At 54.2% G+C, this 10,946-nt stretch overlaps 1 protein-coding gene across 3 annotated transcripts in view; it reads right to left on the reverse strand.

Annotated features, from left to right (window-relative positions):
• The window catches only part of CAPZB (capping actin protein of muscle Z-line subunit beta), a 133,411-nt gene that overhangs the window by 8,997 nt on the left and 113,468 nt on the right, over positions 1-10,946 (reverse strand). For all 3 annotated transcript variants that reach the window (XM_084957998.1, NM_001113444.2, XM_005656029.4), the window contains 2 exon segments: positions 7,217-7,358; positions 6,763-6,879 (listed from right to left, as the gene is read on the reverse strand). In XM_084957998.1, coding sequence (XP_084814124.1) covers positions 6,763-6,879; positions 7,217-7,358 — 259 coding nt within the window.

Here is a 10,946-nt window from a genome sequence, read left to right on the forward strand (position 1 = left end):
GGGCCTCCACTTCCTTGCCTCTGCCCCGCACTGAACTAGCAAGATGCGTGCCACGCCCAGGACGGCGCCCCGCTCAGCGGCAGCTCCACTGCCAGGACTCTCCCAGCCCCGCTCCCGGGCAGAAGCCAGCAACACCCTCCCAGTCACGAGCTGTGTCCCGGCAAGAGCTGGGCTGGAGGCCAGGACACAACACGCTGTCAAGCCGGAAGACAGTGGTCAGAGAGCCTCTCAAAGAAGGCTTGGGTTGCCCAGTTTAGGGAAATTCTAATGAAGCCGGACATTGTACATATTCTACGAGATGGAAAAGCCTCTGCCTGCACAATACGTGCTAGCAGCAGCAACGGCTATTATTTACTGAGCATAAAGCATGCGTCAAAATGGGTTTTTATTTCTGCTCTACCACAATCTCCTCCAAATGGGCATTATTAGCTCTACGGTGAAGACGCTCAATTTCAGAGAAGGGAAGCGGTTTGTCCAGGTCACATGGCTGGAAAGTGACTGGGTTAGGAGCTGAACCAAGGCCTGGATGGTTCCAAAACCTGTTTTCTTCCGTGAGACTTCATTTGCTCAACTTCATCCACGTTCTTTCCAGAAAATCAAGGGCAAACCACACTCCAGGGCTCAGAAATTCCGAGCAGTTTCATCCCCGTCTGGCCCGCCCTCCTCCCCTCAATCCTCCCTCGGATCTCTGCCCGGTTCCTCTCCTGCCCAACCTTCCCAGCAGGGGACAGTCACAGGCAGGCAGCCTCATGCCAGCTTTCCTCTCGACCAGGCGGGGTCACTTCACCCCAGGTCGCCCGACGTAAACCAAACACCCCTAGAAGCCAGGCACTGAAGCCTCTACACCCTGAAGCCAGGTGGCCTCGGGGAACAAAGGAGCAGCTGCAAAAAGCCCTTCCGGAACCACCCCAAGTTTGGCCCAGACCCCCTGTTCCCCTCATGTGGAGGGAAGGCCACAGGTCTCTTCCCCCATTAAATACAGCCCTGCCTCACTACCAGCGCAAGTCAGAGGATTTCCCTGCCTTGACAGGCGAGCAGGTGCCTCTGTGGGAGTTGCGCTGCTTGGAGACGCATCGCGGACACCCGGTGCTGAGCAGGGAGAGAGCTCGGCTTGCGAATGACCGGTCTGACTCCCCCCACAACACATTCCACCTTGTTTCCAAATATTTGGAATCTGAAAAAAAATATCAAATGAACATCTGCAGGGCCCGGCCCCAGATTGGAAACCTTGGATCTCTTTTCTGAGACTGGCGATCTTGCCTCTTTCCCACATTGTCAGCTGTCCCCCAGAAGTGACCTCTCACGGCAGCTTCCTGTTCAGCATGTTGGTACTTGGCCTTCTCGCCGGGGCCCAGGTGGCGGCTCCTCACCACCCCCAGGGAGGGCACGATGGAGCGTCCAAGAAGACCAGCCCCCACCTCACCTTCCACAGCCCCGCAGCTGCAGGGATCTGCCACAACACCTCATCTGCCTCCTCTTCCAGGGACGTTCCTAACACACGTCTTCGGGGGGGCGGGGAACCAAAGGCTGAGTGGAGACGGGGTGAGAGCGCCTGGGTCTGAGCCCACTGGGTCTCCACAGCTGGTGTCATGGCCACAGTAAATTTACCAAAAGCAGAAAGAAAGTCACTGAGGGTGAGGGCGGCTCTTGGCCTCCCTTGCACTCGAGTTGGGTGTAGACAGCCAACTATTTACACCTGGAAAGAAGGGGCTGAGACTGGGAAACCTGGGAACGGGACCCCTGGGGGAAGTGCCACCAAGCCCAAGCCATGGCCCTTCTCACGGGAAACAGGAAAGTGGGGGACCCTGGGGGCTGTGCCAGCGAATGGAGACCCAGGCTAGCCCTGCCGAGGTCGGGGAGGCAGAGCGGCTGCACAGCAGCCTCCAGGAGCTGGACAGATGCTCATGACAGCTGGCCAGGATGCCCGGCACTGTGGGCCTGGTGAGATGGCTCCTTCCCTGACACACGTGGGCAGGTGTCGAGTGAGAGCGAGCGTGGAACTCTCCAGAGGAAGAGCCCAGGCCCAGTCTCTAATGGAGGAACTTGAGTGAGGAGGAATCCTCTGAGCCCAGCGCTCACACCCTGGAGGTCACCCCAAGACATCTCCAACCCGTCCCCCCTGCTCCTCCTGCCTTATTTCCCGCCTCAGGCTGGCACCAGCTCCTTCACTGCCCACCTGGCCACAGCCCTCCCAGGCCCTGGTCCCCCCTCTCCTGGATGATACTAACAGCCTCCACCTGCCAACCCGTCCTCCCTGCCAGCTGGCAGAGCCATATTTTGAAGACGCAGATCTGATCAGACCAGGTCAGTCGACAACCTAAAACCTCAAGACCCTTCTCACTACCTGGGGCCAGGGCAGGGGGTGGGGGAGGGGTGTGCATCTCCATGGTCAACTTGGTTCCTGTGAGAGGCACCCAAAGGGTGGCGCTGCTGAGCACGCTCCAGGGAGGCCTGGCCCCACTCTCGGTGCCTGTCTCTGGGACCATGGGAGCTGCCCCCGCCGGCTGCTGGAGGAGCTGCCCATGGCCGGTCTCTGGGCGCCCACCGGGTCGTGTCGTGCTGTGCTCAATGCACTTCTGTACAAAGGTTTACTGAGCATCTACTGAACGCCAGGGACAGGGGACAGAAAAAGACTCCAAAATGCAGTGTGATAGAATGTGGCTTTTTTTTCTAAGCAGACAAATCTGGGTTCAAATCCTGGCTCTGCTTGCTACTGAGATAAGTCACTGCGGGCAAATTACTCGACAGCTTGAACCTCTGTTTCCTCACTTGCTAAATGGGGGCGCTAGCTCTGCGCTGTTCACGAGCCCCTCCCAGGAGACAGCACATTCACTCTCCATCACTGATGGGCTCGACTTTCCTGGAACCTCTTTGCCTCCCACCCAAGATGGTTAACCAGGGTTATCTTCCCAAGGCTCATCTGGGACAAATGGCTAAATCCGTAACCCTCATTTCCCCTGTGTGCGCAGAAGCCACGCATCATTAACTTAGATTTGTCACCCGCGCTGCTTCCCTGCCCCTCCTCTCACAGTTACTTACATTGGAAACCAGCCCCGGCTTTAATGCGCCTCAGATGAGTTATGTGACTGGCCGTTAGGATGATGACAGAAGCATGAATTTCCTCATTAAAGCCCCAGAGCACAAGGCAATCCAAACAGGCCTGCAGCCCGGCCCAGCGCGCCGAGGACAGCCGCTCATCAGGGCTGCGTTTGGCTTGGCAGCAGGCACTGCTCACGGCAAGCCGGAACCAGACCCTGGCCATGGGCTGACAGCTCTGATTTAAACTATTAGGAAGGCTGAGGATTAAATATTTGTCCAGGTCACTGTAAACCGGGTGGAATTATAAACAGTTCAGAGCGGTAAGTGATGCAGGAAACAGTCTCCGGATACGGATTTAGGATTTTCCACCACTCCCCAGGTGGCAGGGTGGGGGAGGCAGGCTGTGGGAGAGCCAGCTGCCTGGGGCTCCACTGCCCCTCCCTGGCCAAGGCTTCCTGGAAGACAAGGCCCATTTCCATGCACAAGGATGGGCTCTGCCCAGGGACCGCTGGCCTTGGTGCCAGGATGGTGAGGGGACAGCCCTGCCCAGGGGCCAGAGAAGGGAACTCCCAAGGTGCCTTGTGGCCCCAGGGCCCTGTGACAGAGGTAGTACAGGTCCTGCATAGAGAGGCTGAGGCTCCACATGCAGCCCAGGCATCTGCCTTGCATGACTGCTCAGGTGCACGGGGATGCTTTTGTGACTGGAATATGCCTAAGAGTGCCTCAGTTTATCCCTTCTGCTACTTTTTTGTTTTCTTTTAAAAAATATTTTAAAATATTTTATGCCACACATTAAAAAGTCAATGGTTATTAAAAACGTAATCATCATCTGACTAAAAAAAACCCACTTTGATGTTAAAAGGGATTCTCATAAAGGCAGGCCCTCCCCGCAGGAGGATGGGAGTGGTGGTCTCTGAGGAGCAAGGCCCTCCTGAGGCTGTTCTCAAGGATGCTGACTGCTGCCGGGATCACCTTCTCTGAGGCCGAGGGTTTCTGGTCTGTGCTTCCTCTTCCTGTCACACAAAGGGCACCACACCCTGCACTGCGCAGAGTGAAGGCCTTTCCTTAGGATGCGGCTGTTAAGAGTCCTAAACATGGACCCTAAAATAAGGGCCTTAGACCTGCCTAGAAGCTCAAAGTAGGCAGGTGTGAAGCAGAGGTTAAGACAAGTCCGCTTCAGAGGAGGCAGCACCTTCCAGTCCAAGCACCCAGTTCAACTCAGACACCCCTGGAAGAGACACCCCGGAGATGAGCTGCTCAAGACACCTATGCCTAAGAGCAAGAGACGGGCACACAGCAGCTGTGACACTGTGACTTCTACGAAATATGTATTTAGTCATTCAGATGACCGGACTGTATTCCTCATGGACATCTGGTCTTCATCCATGGTTCCTGGCTCACAGCTCTCAAACCTTTGGAATTTCCTGAGCGGGGAGAGCAATGGGAGCATCTTTTGTTCTCTTTGGTCTCCTGTTCTCAGTTCCTAAAATCAATTGCTTCGGGGCCAGAAAGAAAAACAGGTGCCTTGTCACGCATAACAAACCCCTTTTCACCACAACTGGGTTTATGTTACTGAGGCGACTTCTGGAAGGCACCTAAAGATGGGGGCTGGTTGCCAGGGGAACCAACCATGAATAGAGGGGTGGTGGAACCTGTAGTCCACTAGGGGAAGGCAGGGGCTGGAGAGTGAATCAATCACCGATGGCCAATGAGTTAATCTGTCATGCCCCTGTAATGAAGTCCCACAAACCCCCACCAAGGATGGGTTTATAAAGGTGTCCTTTAATATCCTTTGTCATAAACTTGCAATCTAATGAATAAATGGGTTTCCCGAGTTCTGTGAGCTGCTCTAGCAAATAAATTGAACCCAAGGATGGGCTTGTGGGAACCTGGTGTTTGTAGCCAGTAAGTCAAAAGCACAGGTGACCACCTGAATTTGCCATTAGCGCCTGAAGATGCATTCAGGGAACGGGGGCAGAAGGTCTCGTGGGACTAAGTCCTTAACCTGTGGGACCTGAGGCCACTTCTGGGTAGGGCGTCAGACTAGCAGGTGAACTGTAGGACACCCTGCTGATGTCTGCTTCGTGGTGGCATGGGGAACCACCCCACAAGAAGGAATTGGGTGCAGAACCCCAAAGAGTAGCACTCGTCAAATTTTACTGTGCACACAAATTATCTGGAGAGCTTAGTGAAAGGCAGACCCTGATTTGGCGGGTCTGGGTAGGGCCAAGCTCCCTGCATTTCTGACAAGCTCCTGGGTGGTGCTGATGCTGGAAGGTGCCCTCCAGCAGAGGACAGGCTGCAGAGGAGAGGCCCTCAGAGTGCCCACCTTCCTGGTCAGGACGTTCATGACCAGAGATGGGAACCAGGGCAAAGCAGTGCTTCTCACTGCTTCAAAGGAGCCCAAGGTGCAGAGACGCACTGAGCCCTGAGGGTGAGAAAGAGCCAGGGCCGACCCTGCAGTCACCTGGTCCTACTACGGCAGGGAGCCAGCAGGCGGTGTTCAACCACAGGGAGCTCAAACGCATCTATCTAGAAATGTGAACTCTATTTCATGGTGGCTCGAGCTGAACAAGCTCAGCTAAAGACAAGTGCCCTAGAAGGATGGTTATCAGACCCATCCCTCCGCCCGTGGAAGTCTTTGGTAGCCATGCTGGAGGGCTCTGAATTTGGCCTTGAACTACTATGGAGACACCAAGTCATCTGAGTTAACATGCAGGGAACAAAGCCGGAAGGAAGACCTAGCACCTGGACGACCGAAAGCGAGATGTGACTGTCCGTCCCTGGCAGAATGGACAAAGACCAAAACGGGAGGGCCCAGGTAAAAACCTCCTTTTAAGAAAGGTCAGTGGCACAAGAACAGAATGGGAAATCCCTGGCCTCGCAGTGATGCGTGGGAAAAGAGGTGGGGGTACCCGCCCCTCCCTTGATGGTGATTCTACTCCAGGGAATCAACACCCCTGTTCCATCTACTCCACGGTGGGTAGTCACCTGACTCCGGCCTCAGGAAAGGACTCTGAGATGGACGGTAACCCGATCCGGCAGTGAGATGCTGCCTCCAGGAGCTCCCATGTGGGGATTCAGGGACCTGCCCCCATCGTTTGTGTCTAACACCCAGCCGGGCTGAATGAACTCTGAAACCGACAACTTCGTGAGCAGACCTGTTTCCGTTTTTGCTTAAGTCAGAGTTTTACTTCTGTCACTTGCAACCAAGAGCCATAATACATAATCTAAGTCCCAACTTGACTTAATTACAATTAATTAATCCATTCTAAAACGTTACCAGTAGAATGTCCTACTTTTTTTTCTTTTGCTTTTCAGGACCACACCTGCGGCACAGGGAGGTTCCCAGGCTGGGGGTCGAATCGGAACTACAGCTTCCGGCCTACATCACAGCCATAGCCACATGGGATCTGAGCCAAGTCTGTGACCTACACCACAGCTCACGGTAATGCCGGATCCTTGACCCACTGAGCAAGACCAGGATTGAACGCACAACCTCATGGTTCCTAGTCAGATTCGTTTCCGCTGCGCCACGACAGGAACTCCTGTCCTACATGTCTTGACCTGAGATAAAGCCTTCCGTTACTGAATCTCAGGAATGACTCACCAACAAGCCTGTGAGGAGGTCAGGCCCCAGGACATCTCTGCGGGGACACCCACCCGCTCAACTCCACACATGGCCAGCTCTGAGGCCGCCTCCCTGGGCCCTGATCACTCTACCTGTCTGGTAAGGCTTCCTCCGAGGTTCATGGTGCCAGAGCCAGATTTGTTGGTTTGCAGCCACAGCATCACCGTGGAGGTCAGCTTGTAATGCGCGGTGCGACCGCTGGACTTCTCCTGCAGGACGAGACACAACCCTGAGCTGAGTAGAGCCTGAAGGGGCCCATGAATTCAGGTCCTCCTAACATGCCCCCTCCTCAGAGGTCACCACGGCCTGACCTTCTAACACCCCAGCTGGTTTTTAAAGGGACCGAATCTGCAGTCATGTGTATTCAAGTTCTTTGCTGATCTTTTTCATCAGTGACTACTGTGTTCCTGACCTATCTTTATCCAAATGGCTGTGGGCACTTTAAGGGCCCAGCAGGGGTTTACCCGTCACAGAAACTCCCCATCGAGAGGCACCTGCTAGAAAAGAGGCTGCGCCGCTGGGGCCACCAGCTGCAGGGAGCTGTACCTGCACTTCCACCACGTGGATGGAATCCCAGCAGCCTTTGATCTTCTTTGATCCGTCTCCAGCCTTCTTTATGAGGATCACGCCAGCGAAACCGTGATCCAGATCCCAGAGGTAGACAGATGAGACACCGCCTTCAAAATACCTGAAGGAAACAGGCCCAACTGCCCATTAGATGTTAAGCCCATCAAATTACAAAGCATCAGCCCAGGTCCCACGGGTTGCCATGTGGCAAAGATTCATCTAAATGCCCGTCTCGGATTAAGGACCCTCCCTACAGTGGTTCCAGGGTTGACACGCGCATGTGTCCTGATCAGCGCTGGCTGCGGGGGGGACAAAGCACCCTTTGGTGGGGGGGGGTGGTGTCACAGAAAGAACACGGAATTAGGAGTCCTAAAGATGAACTGGAGTTTGAGCAGCCACTTACGCTAGTTCTGTGGCCTTTGGCAAGCTTACTAAACACGAACCTTCGCCAGGCTTCACATTCCTTCCAGATGAAGTGTGTGACATGTAACAGATACTCAATGGGAGTATACTAGTGAGTGATCACTGTTGTTGGATATTCCTATCCTTTGGGATGGATATTTTACAGGAGATAAGGAGGAAAAAAACAGAGCAACAACGCTCTGCTCAATAAAGCTGTTCTATAGTGAAAAAATACACATGATAAATGCTATGTTTAGAGAATGTGTGTAAAGGGTATAAAGGAATTCCTTGTACTCTTTTTTGAGTAATTTCACTGTAAATCTGAAACTCTCTCAAACTAAAAAGTCTTTGTATAAGAGATTGAAAAAAAAAGTCTCTGTACAAAGTCTAGAACGTGACATACACCAGGATGTCACCAAGAGACCATCGGACAGAAGAAGCTACCCCTCCTCCCGCTGCTGAGCTGCAGGGCACCACCGCTCTAACCCACTGCAGGCCTGCTGGGCGCCCCAGGGTCCACACCAAGGTCTGCTCCCCTCGCACCCTCCCCACCAAGGTTCCTCAGGCAGACTGTCCCCACGTGTTACCCTGCACCCTCCACCCCGATTACGCCATCTGTCTCCCCGGCCAGGCGGCCACGGAAGGCAGGTGAGGGCAGGAGGATGTATGAGGCGCCGGCCCTGGGGCTGAAAGGCATCGGACAGACTGAGGGTGGCGAGGACTCTGCCTCCAAACCAGTGCCACAGAGTGCAGAACTGCGAAGGGGAAAGCTCGAGAATCAAGAGCTCGGTGCCATGACAGGTGACCTCCAGGGAACAGGACACTCAGGGACAGGACACTCAGGGACCCCACTCAGGAAGGCTCTTTCTCTTGTTCTGAATCTTTCTCCAAACCCTACACAGGTAAGTGTTTTGGTTTAGCACCTGAGGCCGCATCTCCGTCCATCAGGCCGCCCTGGTCTGGCCCAGCCCTGCAGGGAGCTGGACACACCACGGCCTGTCCTGGGACATGTGGAGGCACATCGGTCACCTGGGGACCTGAGCTCTCGCTCAGGTTAGCGGGCAGCAGGGCCTCCAGGAGCCCTTCCCACTTGCTCTCCCGGACTAGGGTGACACACCACACCCCCACCCCCTTGGCTCACAGCTCACTGGGGGGCACACCTGCTTGACTACGGGAAGCACAGCCCACGGCAGACCTGGTGACAGATGGCTGGGTTCCAAGGCCTGGCTTTGCCTTTTAGTCTGCTTGGTGGGAAAACCACCACACATCAAAAGGGAAAAAACAACAACTTTAAAAAAAAAAAATGTGGCTTTTCTTGTGCTGACAAGAGGGTGGGCTGCTAATTTCTGTTGCCCATCCCGAACGGAGGCCTGAAAAGTCCAGAGGGCGTGTTCACCCTTCCACCCCTCAGAGCCTGAGGCTCCAGTCCTCACTCCCAAGCCAGTGTTGCTCTTGCCCGAGGCTCCCACCCTCTGTGCTGGGCCCCGGGGGGCGAGCAGGTCAGGCTGCCCTGGAAGGGAAACAGCAGGAGCCTGGTGACTTGACAGCCCTTGTCATCACCACCCGTGACCAGTTCAAAAGCACCAGGTGGCCTGTGGTTGAGCCCCTTCAGCCCCCACCACCCACCCCTTAGCTCTATTTTCTTCCAGAAAAGTAAAACAACAGCGTAACCATTTTGTAAGGCAGAACTGGCCGTTGCTACTCCAAGGTCCCAGCCTGTGGCTTGGGTCCCACCTGGCAGCTACCTTCTCCCTGGCACCCGCAGTTTCCCTTCCCTTGTGGGCCAAACTGACAGGTCCAATGTTACAAGATGTTGGCGACAAGGGAGGTGAAAACACAAGTTCCATACTGGTCTCCACATGGGTTGCTGGTCTCTTCGCCCAAAGTGAAAAACTGATGGAGTGCCCACCGTGGCACAGCGGGCTAATGATCTGGTGTTGTCTCTTCGGTGGTGTGGGTTTGATCCCTGGCCTGGTGCAGCGGGTTAAGGATCCAGCACTGCCACAGCTTTAGCATAGGTCGAAGCTACAGCTCCGATTTGATCCCTGGCCCAGGAACTTTCACATGCCATGGGTGTGGCCAAAAAACAATTTTATTACAAGAATATTATTCTAAAAAAAGGAAATGTGAAATGTAGCCCAAACACCATAAATCACCTTATCCAGTAAATCTGATTTTTTCAAATTCCCTTCCAGTCTTTGTCCAGATGCTTACTTTTTACATAACTTTAAGCACAGCTTTTCGCAGCTGGTGTGGAATCACGAGCACCTTTCCACAGACCCTGGTGACTCCATAATTGTTCTTAATAGCTGGGAGAGTATTCCACGGGGTGGTATCCCAATTTACAGGCTATCTGACTTTTAACAAAGGAATGACGGTAGCAACACCAGAAGGGACGCCATTCATCCACGCCCCCTTTCCAGAGGGGCCTTTGGGTCCAGCACCCTGACCCCATGACTCAAGAGCGGACTGGCATTCCAACTACCGACAGGGATCTCCGGGGACCTGCGTGGTTACAAGTCTCAGCCTGAGGTTCGAAGACAAAGGGAGCAGAGGACTGAGTGATCAACGAAGGGCTGTCTCAGCATCACCCAGAAACCCAGCCTCTGTGACAGCGACTGAGTGGAAGGAGGTGGCGAGGTGGCTGCGGGGCACAGACAGCTCCCGGCCCATGGTTTACAGTTCTGCTCTGCGCGCGAAGCATCAATTAAAGAGGGACCTCAGCAAGTTTTTGAAAATGTATTCTTACCTACTGTACTTTGATCATAATGACATGAAACAGGAAAAAAAAATAATTTTTATGTGGTTCACATTTATGAGTTTTTACATAAAGGCTTTTGTGGGTATTTTAAGAATGTGCTAAAATGTTGTCTGAAACCACATAAAGCCATCTGAGGAGTCGCCCGCCAGAACTAACAGCGCACACATGGAAGCACTTTAACCGGCCTTTGTATATTTAATGAGTCAAATAGTATTAATATTGTTTAAATGCGAACACGCTCTTTCAATAAGGTGGCTCTGCCGTGGCTGCGACGCACTCTCTCTCGGGCCGCGCTCGTCCACGTGCCCGAGGGAGCAGGGGCAGCTGCGCTGCGAGCAGGAAGGAGGGCCGGCCCGGGACCTCGGCGGCTGCGGCCCAGCGGGGCTCCCACAGGAAGGAGAACATCTCAAAACAGAGAATGCCCTGGGCTCTTCTGAGGCCTTGTGCCCTCAAGGAGCGGGGGTGAAAGGCGCACGCAGGTAAGGAGGGCGAAGGCCTGGTGAGCCGCACGGGCACAGGGACAATCCGTGGGGACACGACAGAGAA

The sequence above is a fragment of the Sus scrofa genome, chromosome 6, assembly GCF_054392235.1.
Source record: "Sus scrofa isolate SSC_HxYL_T2T_F1_AM1 chromosome 6, Sscrofa_HxYL_maternal_Yorkshire_Landrace_v2.0, whole genome shotgun sequence".
Lineage (NCBI taxonomy): Eukaryota > Metazoa > Chordata > Mammalia > Artiodactyla > Suidae > Sus > Sus scrofa.